This window comes from Carassius carassius, chromosome 1 (genome assembly GCF_963082965.1).
Source record: "Carassius carassius chromosome 1, fCarCar2.1, whole genome shotgun sequence".
Taxonomy (NCBI): Eukaryota; Metazoa; Chordata; class Actinopteri; order Cypriniformes; family Cyprinidae; genus Carassius; species Carassius carassius.
Window position 1 is genome coordinate 46,788,758 of NC_081755.1, and position 19,113 is coordinate 46,807,870.

Consider the following 19,113-nt stretch of genomic DNA (forward strand, 5'->3'; position numbering starts at 1 on the left):
TTTACATTGATAATAATAAGAAATGTTTCTTGAGCAGCAAATCAGAATAATAGAATATTTTCTGATGGATCATGTGACACTGAAACCTGGAGTAATGATGCTGAAAATTCAGCTTTGAATCACCTGAACAAATTTTAAAATATATTCAAATAGAACAGTTATTTTAAGTTGTAATCATATTTCTAAATTTTGGGGTTGTTTACTGCATTTTTTTTGGTCAAATAAATACAGCTGTAGTGAGAAGAAACGCCTTTGCTGTCATTCTTTCACCCCAATCATATACACATATTCTGAACTGTACGTTTGAATCAAAACAGACAATGATGCATTTTTTATAAAAAAAGAATCTTTACTGTATGTTTCAGCATTTCAGCTACCAACAAAAATCAGTGAGAAATAATAATAAATAAATGGAACTGTTGTGTAGTATAAAAGATGTCAACATTCATTTTAGAAAAAAACAAAACACAAAACAAAAACATCATTATAACGGTTATCAGCCAGAAAGAGGACAGCTTTAAAAACCAGGCACAATATGTGATCTGAGATTCAGCTTTAACACATTTGGATAAATTTGTTCTGATCTGGGGACTTCCTTATTTACTAATACTGTACTCAGAATCAACATCAAGAGAACATGAAACCATCCCTGAAGTGGAAACCAAGACTAATGGTCAATTATTTGTTCAGTAACATATTTATGATTAATTTCTATGCTTAAGTGAGATTTTAGAGGTCTCTGATTGAGCAGGTCTTTAGGCATTCGTCTTCTCAAAAAACCGACCAACTAAAACAGTCTGATTTAGAGTTAAAACAAGTAAAATCCAAAGATGGAGAAGCACCAAACAGTTCCTTTGAAACTTCTCCCGATTATCTCAGAGCGCCTGCAGTTCCAGTTGTCAACATTCAATAATTGCGGATACTAAAAAACCCAACGCTGGTGGGCGACTCCTTCACTGTTACAGTGACCAGGTTTGCAGTGACGTCGGTGACAAACACATGTTCAATCAGGTTCCGTGTCGGTCTCCAGTCCTGACCTGCCTGCACAGAGATGGCCAAGTCACGGTTGTCGCTCGGAAATGAGGAATCGTGGTCAGAATCTGAGCTGCTTCCTTCTTCTCCAGTGCTCAACTCGCTCAGGGTCTTGCTTGGTTTCCCAGCATCTTTAGAAGAGGATCTGTCTTGCGCTGGTTGATCTCGGCCCTCGGTAGTCTGACTGAGTATGTTATCCACTCTTCCTTGATTTTTTTTCCCAAGTCTTTTGGACAAATCGTCCACTTTGGATTTATCCCGTTGCGGACTCTTAAGGACTTGTTGACTGGTTGGGAACTTACTTGGGACATTCGGTGCAGGGCTCTGCTCGTGTTTTGTGTTTAACCCAGAGCTTTTTCTACTAGGGTTGGGGGTACCCTTCAAGTAGGAACCGTCGTTTGTGGAGTTGCCATTACCCTGTGCCGTTTTGTTGATGCTCTGCAGGTTGAGAGCTTGAAGGCTGGAAGGAGTTTTAAGAGAGGAAAATGAGCTCGGTGGGGACTTCTGGAGAGATCCTGATCTTTGGAGTAGAGTCTGATCCGAGGCCTTTGGGACATTTGGAGAGAGTTGTGGACAGGTCTGTCCATTGCTGCTGTGCAGATTCAACGCAGCCACTCCTGGAGATTTGCACGTGGGTGTTTTGGGGTCGACTCCTCCGGTGCTCATATCTGAGACTGAGAGCTTGAAATCCGAAGCAGTTTTGGTTTGTGACAGCCGACTTAATGTAGGAGGCGACGAAGCTGATCCAACAGAGCGTCCCAAGGAACTTAAAGAGTTCTTCTGGGTAAAAGAACCTCTATTCTGCAGTGTCATCATCTCCCTTCCAGAGTTTCGGTTCAACCCGGTGTAAGTGAAGCTTGCAGGCATGAGTGGTTTCTTTATGCTCCCTTGGACCTCAGAGTCTCTGGAAAAGGGCTTGAGCATCTTCCGGGGACCTTTGGTCTGGCGCTGCACCTTCAGCTCCGGAGGAAGCGCTTTCCTCCCTCGCTTCTTCTTCGGCGGTTCTGGCTTGGCAACCACAATCTGGGCTTTCTTCTGAGGGACCGGGTGGTGCTCTCGTGGACGAGGGCTCGGTTTCGGATTCCTGTTGTCATTGTCATCTTCATTGTCGTCATCATCTGAAGAAGAGGAAGAAGACGAGGAAGACGATGAACCAGAAGACGAAGACGATGAGGACGAGCTGCTTGATTTGGATACCACTGGAATGGTTTCCTGAGAAATTAACATATAGAAAATTGTGAGAACATAATGTGTACATAAAGTTTTTCCTCACTAGATCTCCGGCATTTTCTGTGGTACACTTACCAATATTTTTCTGGGTCGTCCCCGAGGCCGTTTCCCCTTATTGCGGATCAAGAGCTCCCGCTCTCGCTCCTGCTCCCTAAGAATGGACATGACATAATAGTTTTTTTTTTAAGCAGTGATTAGTAATGCTTAATTTAAAAAAAAAAATATACGCAGCATTAACACATTACATTGCACACCATAAACACAATTAAGCATTTGTAAAAAAGCTTATCACCACCCCTTTGAAGGCCATTAGGCAAAGGCAATTTTAATTAAATAGCATATTTTATAAACGAGAGTAATTCAAAGTGCTTTACATAAAAAGGATTTAAATAAATAAAAATAATCATAAATAAAACTAACAATAAAATGTACAACATTTTTTAGATATATCAAATTTAAAAAATAAAACCATCTTTTACATTTACTTTAACAGTCTTGGTTCAATTGTGAAATTCAGTTCCTGTTTTTATGAATTAAAGCCTCCTCACATCCTGTTCTTTCTCCCCACTTCCTGTCACAACTCTCCATTGTTCTAATTTGGATAAAAAACATCACTTTCTTTATTTTTGGCAGATGTGTTAGCAAAAAAGGGGGGTTTCTTCTGAAAAGCTTCATTTGTACTCCAGACATTAATGATTTCTCAAATAAATAAATATTAATTTGGCAAATGATAGAAGAAAAATTCCTCATGTTTCATTTAAGGATGGATTCAGAGTCATATTTGGACCAATACTCTTCCAAAAATGTAAAAATACACTGTGAGCGTTTCGCATTTGGTTTCACAGTTAATGAGAAATGATAATTGGATCACTTGAGAACCAAAACCACGACTTCACATTATGGCTGCATGATAAATTGCATGCAATATTTACTGTGCATCCTGTCAGTAAAGCCGGTTCTGAAATTAGTGGTGTAAATCTCCATCACGTGCGTGTTTTCACATGGAGCAGCATTTACTACACAGAGCCATTGTTTACTGACAAGCTGTGTAATCCCACAATCATATATATGAACCACTGATTCCAGAACCAGCTTTACTGACAAAGAAAATGCACATTAAATATTGTGTGCAATTTATCGTGCAGCCATAGTGTGAACTCGTGGTTTTGTTTCTCGAGTGATCCAATTCTCATTTTCCAACCCATCTTTTTATAAACTGTGAAACCAAATGCGAAAGGCTCACAGAAAAATCTAAAATTAGTTCCCTTTGAAAATCTTAACGATGTTTGATTTTCAGGCAGGCTGCAAAGGAACTCGTGAGCCTAGACACGTCTGCAGCCCCTGAATGGCCCTGTGAATGGAGCCCCATTTACGCCCTCCCAAGCGTTGCAGCCCATATTGTTTGCACATGGGGAAGGGGGCGTTGCTCTCACACACAGCCCTGCTCGTCCAATGGGAGAAATCTCTTACCTCTTGTTAAACGCAGCCAATAGTCTCGGGTCAAGAAGGTTTTCCTGAGGTTCCCAACTGTTATGTCTGAAACACAGACACTGGCTTCTTTAGCATGCGAGCAGATGACAAACAACTTGCTCATGAAGTTTAATTTAGCATCAAAATGATGGCTGTGTACAAGGGAAAGTCTATAACTCTTATTTATTTCTGGTCTGACAAGTTTTTAATCATATGCACATACAGAAACCTGCAGCTTAACCAAGCATGCAAAACAAGTTATTTGTGTACCACCCCTTGAATTTCATTTGGATAGCAATTTTGCATCTACTATTGTAAATGTAAACAGAAGGAATGTGGAGTTGAATTGGACTTCAGGCGCAGCTTGGTTGGCGTCATATAGCAGACAAAAAAAGAGAGATAAGATGACAGTTTACTTAAAAGGGCACTTAAAAGAGTCTGAGCCGTCTGGATTTCATTTAACTCACAAAAAAGAAGTGATCTATCAAAACAGATGACTTTAACCCAGCATTACTCAAAATCAACATGAAACAACCTTCATTTAACTTCCATAACTTTTTATCCATAGAATTCATTGGATGGTGAAAAGTGACAGGTGGGTAAAACATAGGAGATTAAGTTATTACATTCTGATGTAAAATTATGAAGATAATTTTTTTTTTAAAAAATGTGCATAGATTCATTAATATGAAAGCCTATTTCCACCATGTGATAAATAAAAAAGGTAATTGCAACTTATTTTCTTAGATTTCTGAGTTTATATATTGCAAATTATTATTATTTTTAAGTTTCAGCTAGATAATAAAGAAACAAGGCAATTGCGACGGTTTATCTCACAATTCTTACTTTTTTACTGGAATTTAATGAATTTTTTTAGAATATCAATATTTAAACTCATATCAATTTGGACTTTATTTCACACAATTGTGGCTTTCTTTTTTTCCAAGTCTACATTTTGTATTTATGACTTTCTCTGAAATCTAAGTTTATATCTCACAATTTTGTTTATTTCTGCTTCCGCCACAGCACGAAAAAAACTATACAAAATGTCATTGTGACTTTTTATCTCACTCTTTTATCTCTTAATTCAGACTGCAAGTTCATAGCTCACTTTTTTTTTCTCAATTGCAAAATGAAAAGTTGAATTTACCATTTTCACAACCATGTGATGCAAACAGGCTTCCATACATCAATCACAACAAAACAGGAAAATGTGTAAATAATCTCAATTACATCAATTCACAATATTTTAAATATGCATTGCAGAAACAATGTTCTAAATTTTTACAGGCTATTATGAAATCTTGTCCCTCATTTTATATATCTAGAGCATTCTAGACGTAATACCCAGAGTTCTGGTCAGTTTATAATTTTGGCTGAACAAGTAATAATATCCAATTAAAAATAGATGTGATATGAATAATCAATGAGGCAGATGGAAGCGCGCGAGGGAGGTGCGGCTCGTGTGATTGACAGCTCAAGTGCCCATAGACGGGGCAAAAAGGGGGCGACAATGTAACAGAGAGCAAGAGTGGGGCATTAAGGGGGGTCGGGGGGGCAGCTGGAGTTTTTAAGAAAAAAAAATTAGAAACAACCAGGCGTTGTGAATTCGACAAACTGCTTGCTCTACAAAAGAAACTTTTACAAAGTATCAAGAAGAGTTCTAAAACTGATACAATGTAACTGGCTTTGTTACAACTGACCCAGATTCCTGAACTCAATACATGATGTTTATCACCGAAAATAATAACGAAAAACGCATTAATAACAACACTAAAATATTTTTTTCTCATACTTTACGTTTGTTTCTGTCGATTTAACTTCACCAATTGCAATTATACAATCGAACAAAAACAAAAAAATAAATAAAAACAAAAACAACTTGATGAAAAGACAGAGCAAAGGCAATCTGGAAGACAAAGAGAAATGCAGAAAAAGAGGCACAGACGAACTGATCCGATGCAGAGCGATCAAGTGAAGAGCAGTGCACGAATTCACGCGTGGACCCGAGATTAAACGCGCAACACGCTGTTGTTGTTTTCATTGTTTCTCTCGCTCTCCCTTCCTGGAGATTCACATTCGGATGTTTACTCTCAAAAAGCGTTTGGCGAAGCAGTCCATACGATGCACATATATATATATATATCGCCTGTATAGTCTTCATATATAGCCTACACACTTACATAACATACATAATAAAGGCAGTATGTGTCTCAATTCTCACTTACTTGGACGACCATCCTCTCCACTTCACCAGATACTCCACTTTGCCCTGTGGAAATCAAACACGCGTTGAGGATCGCGCACGCAGTCGGATTCGCATGTGTTTGTGTGCGTGTTTGTTACCTTCCTCAGGCGTTTGTTGAGGATACACTCGGCATCAAAGACCTGCCCTCCTACCGCGCTCAGCTCCTCCATGACTGTTCTCATTTCATTCTCATCTCATTCTCCGTGAACTGTGCACGAGAGAGGGAGCGCGGAGCAGGACAGAAGGGGGCGGATACACAAACGTGCGGCGCGCGCAATCACCGCAATGGTCCTCGGAGGACACCGTCCACGTGACGTCACACATTTTTAAAGAATGAGTTTCATGGTGAAAAGCATATTGATATGTGATAATAATCTGACTTGGTTGTAATTGTATTATTTAGCACAAACATAAATTAGTTCCATATACAAACATGAGTAAAATGCATTTGTGCTGAATTATAAGCTAATTTAATTTTGTGTGAACTTTAATACCGAATATTCACCCTTTTTACTCAAAAACAAGACATTAACATGAATCAAAACATTAAAACATCATATGTTTATTTAAATTATTATTTTCATTAGTTGTTATTTTAATCCTTTTTCAGATAGATCTAAATTATTCTATACTATTATTAACATTATTATTAATATATTAAATATAACATTTAATTGTATTGTATTTGACTTTTTATATTATTATTATTATTATTATTAGCATTATATTGTGATATGTTTTTATGTTATATTTAACATGCAATTAATATTATTTTGTGGTATAAATTATTTCGTTTTTAACTTCAATTTATTTTATATTTTACACATCAAATTATTTGAATGAGGCTCCTGTTGTGAAGTATAGGACAAAGGCTATTTGTTAAAAAAATAAAAACTGATGTTCATTTGCTGGAAAGAAAAACAGCTGGAAAAAATCCTAGAGGAAGCACTGCATACATTCAATACAATTACAAAGGTAAAAAGAAAATGCACCTGTAAATCATCTGTAAATTGTTAAAAAATGGAAATTTTCTTTGCATTGCAATAGGTCTCATCTGTTGGAATTATGTTTATGCATGGGTTTTCTTCTGGATTCCTGGACCTAAAATGCTGTTTGTTTTGTTTTGTTTTAGAGTGACACTTGTCTATTGTCCCCTTGTCTAGTAAACCAAGAATACAAAACACATCCAAATCATTCAGTACAACAAGATCTGGTCTGTATATCAGCAGGTCTAGAGGTTTCATAAAACAAGTTTACCAAATAAGCCAGGCTTATTTCAGTTGGTCTGACTCATTATCAAATCATTTGGTTCCATAAATTAAATTTAACATAAATCAGTCACTTTGGCAACTTTAGCTGGGAAACTTACCTGGTCCAGGGCAGGCTAAGAAGGTCACACACCGGATGAGAAGCCCAGCCATGTGCCGCTTAGCATCGCCCCACGCCTACAAGTGTGACTGCATCATATAATAATTGCTGTTAATAATGTTCATCGTCTGGCTGACTACGTCTTGTATTAATTTTTCTGTACAATCCTGTCATACGTGCACAAACTGACAGTCACCACTTATAAGCTACTACTAAATATTTTTAGGGAAGTCGTGGCCTGGTGGTTAGAGAGTCGGACTCCCAATCGAAGGGTTGTGGGTTCGAGTCCCGGGCCGGCAGGAATTGTAGGTGGGGGGAGTGCATGTACAGTGCTCTCTCCACCTTCAATACCACGACTTAGGTGCCCTTGAGCAAGGCATCGAACCCCCAACTGCTCCCCGGGCGCCGCAGCATAAATGGCTGCCCACTGCTCCGGGTGTGTGCTCACTGTGTGTGTGTGTGTGTTCACTGCTCTGTGTGTGTGCACTTCGGATGGGTTAAATGCAGAGCACAAATTCTGAGTATGGGTCACCGTACTTGGCTGAATGTCACTTCACTTTATATTGTAGAAATTTCCAAAATGTTAACTAAAATTAAAAGAAGAATATATAATGAGACTGATTTACAGTGATCATTTTATGTTTTAATGTTTATGAATTGAAATACAGTTATATGCATACTGTCTAGTTTAAAAATAGAAAGTAAGGCAGCATGCAAAACTCAGTTTTAAATGGAAGAATATTCGTCACATGACATCATGTTGCGCATTTAATTCAGCAAGTGGCATTGAGTATTTGTTTGGAAAAAATATGAGAATTTTTCGTCAAATTTATTTAAAGACGACTAACTTTTGAAAGTTCAGTCATCTAATGAAAATAAATAAGTTAAATTGTTTACAAAGCATCTGGTTCAAACATAAAATTTGAAATGTTCTGCTGGACACTGAACATTTTGACTAAAGCAGAAGAGCATCGTTATTTCATGCATATTTGCTCATTGTGTGCAGTATGAGTAATATGGTGGATTGCTATTTGAAACAGCAGAGGGCGATGCAGACTAGATGATTTGTCTTATGGTTATGGTCTGGCATTGTCATGGCGACACGTGGCTTGTGGGTGCAGTTAACCTGTAAAGCCCCCAGATAGAGATGGTCAATAAAGACAGCTGCTGAATCTTTCAGATAAAGTATGTTTTATTTGGCTCTAGGTTCATGCTGTGGTTAATGAAACATTTGGGATGCCAAGGTGCCTGACTTTGTTTGATTTTCTCATGGTTTGCAGCAGCAGTGTTCATAAATGCTTGTTAGTATGCCACACTTGTGAATCTGACCTCTGACATCTGTAGGTCAAAGGTCAACAGGAGCTCGAAGCGTCCATGTGCTTGACCTGACATCTTGGGTCTTCATGGGAACAGAGTATTGATCGACTGATTGCAAGCAGTGTAAATTAGAGTCAAGGGAAAAAACAAACAAACAAAAAATGTTTTACCTAACATGTGTTCCCTGGGAATCAAACCCACAACCTTTTGTGCTGCTAACGCAATGCTCTGCCACTTATTTATTTTACTACATTTAACCCCTAATTCTCAATACTGTAATCCAGATTTTTTTATTTATTTACTTGTCTGTCTGTCTGGCTGTCAGTCTTTCTGTCTGCTTGCTTTTTTGTTTGTTTAATTACATAACGTTTAATTAATTAATGCTTGTTAATTCCTTGATAAACATGAATAAAACTTGCATTAAGCTGTAAATGAATAGCTCACCCCATTGATGACATATCCTGGATCGGCCCAAAGGATGATGGGTAATATGCGGTCATTTTGGGAGTAATGCAGGTGAGCTGGAATCTCCTCTTTCTTATAGACATGTAGATGTGGGTGAGCGCCTTTCAAGGCGTTGAACACTTTATCAAGTCGTCCTTCTTTAGGCAGCAGGAGTCCCACCGGTCCGAAGTCCACGATATGAAAGTCCAGATCTCTGAAAGAGAAGCCGGGGATCTTGGACAGGATGATCTCGTCCACCAGCCCGTTGCAGTAGACGGTGCTCATGCCGTGATCGGCCGTGATGATGATGTTGAGCCGCTCACTCAACCCATTTTCCTCGGCCGCGCTTCTCAGGTAACCAACCATACGGTCCACCTGTTGGACCATCGCCCTGTGCTGGGGGAGTCCGGCCCGTACTTGTGTCCCGTGCTGTCAGGCTCACCGAAGTACATGGAGACGAAGTCCAGGACTTCAACACTTTGTCTATGTTCTCTCGCCAGGCCTTTTCGTTGTTGTAATTGTAGTTTTCAGGCTCCACTTCTCTCATGACAGCACAAAAATACTCGAATATACTATTTTGAACACAAAATAGCCTATCCACACACACACACACATATATATACATACATACATATATATATATATATATATATATATATATATATATATATATATATAACATGCATTCATATTTTGCATATTTGCACTTCTTTAGTGTCTGTTAATGGGCCTTGTTTTGAGCTTAACATATCTTGGTCATAATATGCATCTATTGCCTCAACAGGAGAAGCTTTGAGATGCTTTAAAACACTTTTGTTTTTAAGAGGAAAGAGGAAAGAAAGTCATATGCTTGGTACAGCATGAGAAATGATCACATAAATTACCTTTAAATTGCTTCGCTCAAAGGCACAGTGGAGGTAGTTAATGCATCACCTGTTTTAAAGGTTTGAACCTAAAACCCATATAACTCTTACAGACCAATTGTCCTCTATAACCAACCCCGGAAATGTATTCAATATATTGTTATCTATATTAATGTTAAATCTGTTTATTTTACTATGTAATAGTGCCGTGTAAAGGTTTTTGCCCCCTTCCTATTTTTGAGTTTTTTTTTTTTTTTTTGCATATGTTACACTTAAAAGATTCAGATCATCAAACTAATTTTAATGTTACTCAAAGATAACCAAAGTAAATGCAAAATGTAGTTTTGAAATAATGATTTAATTTATTAAGAGGAAAAAAAGCTGTATAAAAGTAATTGCCCCCTAAACCTAATAACTTGGTGTGCCATCTTTTGCAGCAACAAATGCAATCAAGTGTTTGCAATAGTTGGCAATGAGTCTTTCATATCGCTGTGGAGGAATTTTGGCCCACTCTTTTTTGCAGAATTGTTTTAATTCAGCCACATTGGAGGGTTTGAGCATGGATTGACTGTTTAAGGTCATGCAACTTGGCCAAAACCCTTGATTTAGTTTTTGTTGAGTCATTCAGAGGTGGACTTGCAGGTATGTTTGGGATCATTGTCCTGCTGTATAACCCAAGTGCGCTTGAACTTGAGGTGAAAAAAACTGATGGCCGGACATTCTCTTTCAGGATTTTCTGATAGAGCACACAGTTCATGGTTCCATCAACTATGGCAAGTCGTCCAGGTCCTGAAGCTGAAGAAGCAGAATTTTTTGGCAAATGTGAGACAAGCCTTTGTCTTTTTTTTTGGTCAGCAATGGCTTTTGCCTTGTAACTCTCTCATGGATGCCGTTTTTGCCCAATCTCAAACCTATTGTTGAATCATGAACACTGACCTAATTTGAGGCGAGTGAGGCCTGCAGTTCTTTAGATGTTGTTCTGGGTTCTTTTATGATCTCCTGGAGTAAGTTTGGTAGGCTGATCACTCCTGGGAAGGTTCACCGCTCTCCCAAGTTTTCTCCATTTGTGGATAATGGCTCTAACTGTGGTTCGCTGGAGTCCCAAAGCCTTAGAAATGACCATTTAACCATTTCCAGACTAATACATGTCAACGTTTTTTGTTTCTCATCTGTTCCTGAATTTCTTTAGATCCCAGCATGATGTGTTGCTCTTTAGGCATGCTTCACTTTTCAGACAGGTTCTACAGGTTTGGACAGCTTTTTACCCTTAATAAATGAAATCATCATTTAAAAACTGCATTTTGTATTTATTTGAATTATCAGTATATACTCAAATATTATTAAAATTTGTTTGATGATCGGAATCTTTTAAGTGTGCAATACTTAAAAGAGGGTGCTTTCTCATATCATTATATACATAATAAAACTTTGTTGTATGATTTACTTTGAAAGGGTTTTCACACTGAAATTGCTCAAATTATATATAACTCTCACTTCAAATATATATTAAATACATATTCATGCTCAGTGTATTTTAGACTGCATACTGTATGTCAGCATATTTACCTGTTAGGATGGTAAAGTGTGTCGGGCTGGTGACGGTGAGGAACGCCGGTGTCACATATGTTGCTTTGATCCCGTCTTTCGCCATGGCGTCAAAGTGTGGTGTGTCCACGTCCCTGTCATAGCCCCACCTGAAGCCGTCAAAGGAGACAAGCAGCATTTTGCTGTGCTCAGACGCCCCAGGGCATACCAGGATGGGACCCGCCAAAGAGCAAACACAGAGACACAGACAGAGAGCAACCGTCCACAACATGATCCAATCACACAGTCAGCACAAACAGCTGTCTCTCAATCAGCGGCTCACACTTCTCCTGCTCCACCTCTTTTACTCACATCTGCAGGCCAAAGTTTCATCCAGTTTTTTTCTTATCTGCTCATATCGGCAGGATTTTCCTATTTTGAACTTTCTGTTCATCAAAGAATCCTGAAAAATACAAATGTATCATGGTTTCCACAAAAATATGGAGCAGTGCAACTGTTTTCAACATTGATAATAATAATGTTTCTTGAGCAGCAAATCAGCATATTATTTCAGATTTTTGAAGTATCATAAGACACTGATAACTGGAGTAATGATGTTAAAACTTCAGCTTTGCATCAGAGTAATAAATTATATACGAATATATATTAATTAAAAAAAATAGCTATTTTAAATTACACAAATATTTCACTTTTTTACTGTATGATATCGGTTTAAATGCTGCAGGATATACAGCATCACTGTGACAACTTCTTACTACTGACAGTGTGATTGTAACAGCCCTGTTACTAAAAAGCATCTGATGTAAGTCTTTATCTTCACAGATTAGATACCGCTCTTCAACGTCTATTAAGGACAAAGACAAGCGACAGAAAGGTGAATGTGATTATGTACAGTAGATCATGTATGTTATCTGTTTAAATGCTGCAGATATTTTTCTTGCATTAGCTTTGCTTTTATTTATCATTTCTGAAGTTTCAGTATTTTTTAATAAGCCTATATTTTGGTGGGTTATAGCTAATGTATTATATTGCAGATATGTTCGCTGAATATAAACCTAACAGAGCACTCAGATCACTAGGATCGAGTCAGTTAGAAATACCAAGGGTTCACACAAAACAAGGGGAGTCCTCCTTTAGTTACTATGCCGCCCGCAGCTGGAATCAGCTTCCAGAAGAGATCAGATGTGCTAAAACACTAGTCACATTTAAATCTAGACTCAAAACCCATCTGTTTAGCTGTGCATTTATTGAATGATACTGTGCAATGTCCGAACTGATTGCACTATATTTTCACTGTTTTTTTTTTTATTTAATTTTATTATTTTATGTAAAATCATTTTCTAACTGTTTTTAATTGTTTTAATCATTTGTTTTATTTTTGTTATTATTTTTCTTCATGATTATTTTTACTTTCTTTTATGTAAAGCACTTTGAATTACCATTGTGTACGAAATGTGCTATATAAATAAACTCGCCTTGCCTTGCCTTGCCTAATGTGTGAAGTCAGAAGTTCACAAAGTTGTCCTTTAAAACCTATGAACTTGTAACTCTGATTCGACTTTCATTATTGACCTCTTTAAACAGTCGGCTTATCAACATCCTTTTGAAAGGGCATTTTATCCATAACTTTGTCCTTGATAGTAGTTCATGGGAAATATCTAATCTGTGAGAAGATAAAGAATGGCCACTCTCAGCTTACTTACAAAAAGCTAATTCATTACAGCTTTCCTCAAAAACAACCGGCCTTGACCACTGTCTGTGGAGTGTTTGTGTGTCTGTGCATGTTCTTACATGATCCATAATTGAAACCTGATTGGTGATATAATTTAAAAACAATCAAGTGTTTTTGTCTATTCTCGGAATTTGTTTTTGTTTTTATCCTTCTCTTACATTTTCTTAAATAACTTTTAATTAAAGCATCTTTTTACATTTTTACTTTTTACACCCCTTACTCTTGACATTATAACAGTAACAACCCTTTACTCTTGACATTATCATTGTAACAACCCCTTACTCTTGACATTATCACCGTAACAACCCCTTACTCTTGACATTATCACCATAACAACCCCTTACACTTGACATTATCATTGTAACAACCCCTTACTCCTAACAGCATCAACATAATACACCCTTATTTTTGACAGCATCACTGTAACAACATCTTACTCTTGACATTATCACCGTAACAACCCCTTACTCTTGACATTATCACCATAACAACCCCTTACACTTGACATTATCATTGTAACAACCCCTTACTCCTAACAGCATCAACATAATACACCCTTATTTTTGACAGCATCACTGTAACAACATCTTACTCTTGACATTATCACCGTAAGAACCCCTTACTCTTGACATTATCACCGTAACAACCCCTTACTCTTGACATTATCATCGTAACAACCCCTTACTCTTGACATTATCACCGTAAGAACCCCTTACTCTTGACATTATCACCGTAACAACCCCTTACTCTTGACATTATCACCGTAACAACCCCTTACTCTTGATATTATCACCGTAAGAACCCCTTACTCTTGACATTATCACCGTAACAACCCCTTACTCTTGACATTATCACCGTAACAACCCCTTACTCTTGATATTATCACCGTAACAACCCCTTACTCTTGATATTATCACCGTAACAACACCTTACTCTTGATATTATCACCGTAACAACCCCTTACTCTTGACATTATCACCGTAACAACCCCTTACTCTAGATATTATCACCGTAACAACCCCTTACTCTAGATATTATCACCGTAACAACCCCTTACTCTTGACATTATCACCGTAAGAACCCCTTACTCTTGACATTATCACCGTAACAACCCCTTACTCTTGACATTATCACCGTAACAACCCCTTACTCTTGATATTATCACCGTAACAACCCCTTACTCTTGACATTATCACCGTAACAACCCCTTACTCTTGACATTATCACCGTAACAACCCCTTACTCTAGATATTATCACCGTAACAACCCCTCACTCTTGACATTATCACCGTAAGAACCCCTTACTCTTGACATTATCACCGTAACAACCCCTTACTCTTGACATTATCACCGTAACAACCCCTTACTCTTGATATTATCACCGTAACAACCCCTTACTCTTGATAATATCACCGTAACAACCCCTTACTCTTGACATTATCACCGTAACAACACCTTACTCTTGATATTATCACCGTAAGAACCCCTTACTCTTGACATTATCACCGTAACAACCCCTTACTCTTGATATTATCACCGTAACAACCCCTTACTCTTGACATTATCACCGTAACAACACCTCACTCTTTATATTATCACCGTAACAACACCTTACTCTTGATATTATCACCGTAACAACACCTTACTCTTTATATTATCACCGTAACAACACCTTACTCTTTATATTATCACCGTAACAACCCCTTACTCTTTATATTATCACCGTAACAACACCTTACTCTTGATATTATCACCGTAACAACCCCTTACTCTTGACATTATCACCGTAACAACACCTTACTCTTTATATTATCACCGTAACAACCCCTTACTCTTGACATTATCACCGTAACAACAGCTTACTCTTTATATTATCACCGTAACAACCCCTTACTCTTGACATTATCACTGTAGCAACCCCTTACTCTAGATAGTATCACCGTAACAACCCCTTACTCTAGATATTATCACCGTAACAACCCCTTACTCTTGACATTATCACCGTAACAACCCCTTACTCTTGACATTATCACCATAACAACCCCTTACTCTAGATATTATCACCGTAACAACCCCTTACTCTTGACATTATCACCGTAACAACCCCTTACTCTTGATATTATCACCATAACAACCCTTTAGAGCAGCTGTGTCTGTTTCTCGGTGTGTGTGTGTGTGTTTCTCTCTCTCTGTGTGTGTGAGTGAATAATCACACTGCAGAGACAAGGACCTGAAACCAATTTCTCACATGTTCTAATCCTGTTTCCTCCCTCAGTGTTTGAGATAATGTAGTGTTTGTGTGTCTGTGTTTGAGCATTTAAAGCAGTAGTTCATCCAAAAATTATTCTGTCATAATTCTTATACCCTTAAAAACGAGGAATCATGCTGATTTTTCTTGTTTTATTTTTTTCCCCCTTAGCTATAGTGAAAGTGAATGATGACTGTTGGACAAACTCCAACAAGGACAACACAGACATTTTTTTAATGAAATCATTTTTTTTAAATCTATAAATGCAAATGAGATTTGAAAGCTGTGGTAGTTCATATGCCTTCAGAACATGTCTTTTTTTTAACTATTATTATCATTCAGATGCTGTTATGGTTTTTATTTGTATTTTGAAACTTTTTACTTCAACTATAAATATATATATATATTTTATATTAGTTTTCTTTTTTTCTTTTAATACATTTTTATGTGCTTTTGTCATTTTATTAGCTTTCTTTTTAAATATTTTATTTTATTTTATTTCAATTAACAAAATATATATTTTTTAAAGGTCATATGAACTACATGTATGATTCTTTTATGGTATATTTTGCCTTTTAGCTTGAGAGTGTACATTACCGTTCATTTGTTTGTTGTATGACCTTGAGACACACAGTCACTCGAACAAACCCTGCAAAACCGACACAGACACAAAAGAGCTCCATTATTACTGTGCCATCAAATGCATTTCAGCAATCACAGATGAATGCCATAATTCTGTCTTTAGCATCTGGACATAAGCATTCTGAAAAAAATGTCACAAGATGAGACATTTCAAATTAATTTCTTAATGTGCAAGACTGATACATGCAAATACTTTATGTCTGCATTTTTTTATGATTAGTCTTAAATTAATCTTAAATTTAGGTTTTAATATTTTATTTCTCAAAACGCATGGTCGTCAAATGAAAAAGCTTATTTTTCCCCACAAAACCGTGTCATTACGGCATCTACCAGCAGGGACATTACTAACCAGCCAAATCTTGACCTCTGGTCTCCTTCAGATCACACATGTGTGTTTCTAATCCTGTGATAATTATATTTTCCGGGCGAGTTGTGTTTTGGCCGCTCTCTGATCTGAACTATTGGAAATCAATAGCAGCAGAATCCACCAATCAGAGGCCATTAGCGCTGCAGGATCCTTTCATTTCTCCTTCTATCTCTTACACAGTCATCTGCTGATCACTCATTTTCTACCTCCGTCACTGCGGGGGTCAGAGGTCAGTCGTGTACATGTCGCCTGTGTGAAAGAGAGGTGAAGGAGGTGCTTTATTTTTAGATCCGCTCAGGAGAGTCGACAGGGAGGAAAACAGGTAAGAATCGATCTGTTTACATGAGGATCACGAGTGAAGAACGACCTCAAACAGGACAGAGAGAGAACGTAACACTTAAACATCAGGACATGCTATGGGGAAAATAAATAAATAAATCACACTACAGAATGACATTGCACCTGTCGCTCAATGACTACATTTACCATCTATGAACATGTTTCACTAGCCATTGAGCTGTTTGTTTTTCAAGCATTATTTCTTTAACATCAGTTTATTAAACATTGTTATTTAACATCTGTTAAGTAAACAGTTATTTTAACATTAATATACCATTTTATTGTTATATTCTCGGTTTTAATTTTAACTTCATTTAAAGTTTTTTTTTCAATTATTTATTTAGTTTTAGTTATTTTGGTATATACAGTGGGTACAGAAAGTATTCAGACCCCCTTAATTTTTTTTCACTCTTTGTTATATTGCAGCCATTTGCTAAAATCATTTAAGTTCACTTTTTTTTCCTCAATGTACACACAGCACCCCATATTGACAGAAAAACACAGAATTGTTGACATTTTTGCACATTTATAAAAAAAGAAAAACTGAAATATCACATGGTCATAAGTATTCAGACCCTTTGCTCAGTATTTAGTAGAAGCACCCTTTTGATCGAATACAGCCATGAGTCTTTTTGGGAAAGATGCCACAAGATTTTCACACCTGGATTTGGGGATCCTCTGCCATTCCTCCGTGCAGATCCTCTCCAATTCTGTCAGGTTGGATTGTAAACGTTGTTGGACAGCCATTTTCAGGCCCCCCAAAGATGCTCAGTTGGGTTTAAGTCAGGGCTCTGGCTGGGCCATTCAAGAACAGTCACAGGGTTGTTGTGAAGCCACTCCTTCGTTATTTTAGCTGTGTGCTCAGGGTCATTGTCTTGTTGGAAGGTGAACCTTCAGGCTTTGCACTGAGGAGAGGCTTCTGTCAGGCCACTCTGCCATTAAGCCCCGACTGGTGGAGGGCTGCAGTGATGGTTGACTTTCTACAACTTTCTCCCATCTCCCAACTGCATCTCTGGAGCTCAGCCACAGTGATCTTTGGGCTCTTCTCCCTTGATAGCTCAGTTTGGCCGGAGGGCCAGCTCTAGGAAGGGTTCTGGTCGCCCCAAACGTCTTCCATTTAAGGATTATGGAGGCCACTGTGCTCTTAGGAACCTTAAGTGCAGCAGAAATGTTTTTGTAACCTTGGCCAGATCTGTGCCTTGCCACAATTCTGTCTCTGAGCTCTTCAGGCAGTTCCTTTGACCTCATGATGCTCATTTGCTCAGACATGCACTGTGTGTGAGCTGGAAGGTCTTATATAGACAGGTGTGTGGCTTTCCTAATCAAGTCCAATCAGTATAATCAAACACAGCTGGACTCAAATGAAGCTGTAGAACCATCTCAAGGATGATCAGAAGAAATGGACAGCACCTGAGTTAAATATATGAGTGTCACAGCAAAGGGTCTGAATACTTAGGACCATGTGATATTTCAGTTTTTCTTTTTTAATGAATCTGCAAAAATTTGTTTTTCTGTCAATATGGGGTGCTGTGTGTACATTAATGAGGAAAAAAATGAACTCAAATGATTTTAGCAAATGGCTGCAATATAACAAAGAGTGAAAAATGTAAGGGGGTCTGAATACTTTCCGTACCCAATGTTTATATATTATATATAAATATATATATATTAGTTAAAAAGTTTTAAATTTTTAATGCCTGTATATATTATTTAATGAGTATCTTCTGCTCACCAAGGCTGCATTTATTTGATCATAAATACAGTAAAAAAAACTGTAATTTTGTGAAATTTGCTGGTCTGGAAACATTTCTGATTATTATCAATGTTGAAAACAGTTGTGCTGCTTCATATTTTAATGGAAAGTATGATGCATTTTATTTTCAGGATTCACAGATGAAAAGAAATTTTAAAAGAGCAGCATATATTTGAAATATAAATCTTTTGTAACATTATACATGTCTTTAGTGTAACTTTTGATCAATTGTATGCATCCTTGTATACTTTTATATTATATATTGCATATATGCCTGGCAGAAATAGTAAGAATAATATACTAATATGCTATTCAGAAGTCAGTCAGAAGACAGTATATGTAAATGCACAGTACAGTGGCCCCGTGTTGTGTTATGAATTGCATTATGACTTGTCATATCACAATGAAATCAAGCTTGGGTAGCCAGAAGCATTTGTGTTCACTTACTTGTGTAAAGAATATATCAGGCCTCAGACTCTCAATAAAAGAAGCTGCGGAGAATAAACAACAGGGGA

The 19,113-nt window shown here is 37.4% G+C and overlaps 1 protein-coding gene and 1 pseudogene across 1 annotated transcript; both read right to left on the reverse strand.

The window, feature by feature from the left end:
• Positions 1-328: 328 nt before the first annotated feature.
• cbx2 (chromobox homolog 2 (Drosophila Pc class)) lies at positions 329-6,264 on the reverse strand. The gene is made up of 5 exons (XM_059561634.1): positions 6,079-6,264; positions 5,961-6,004; positions 3,733-3,798; positions 2,338-2,413; positions 329-2,244 (listed from the first exon to the last, which is right to left on the reverse strand). The coding sequence occupies exons 1-5, from the start codon at positions 6,160-6,162 to the stop codon at positions 907-909; spliced, it is 1,608 nt and encodes a 535-aa protein (XP_059417617.1). The 5' UTR covers positions 6,163-6,264; the 3' UTR covers positions 329-906.
• A 2,751-nt stretch (positions 6,265-9,015) lies between these two features.
• On the reverse strand, positions 9,016-11,795 carry LOC132142133 (ectonucleotide pyrophosphatase/phosphodiesterase family member 7-like; annotated as a pseudogene).
• Positions 11,796-19,113: the final 7,318 nt, after the last annotated feature.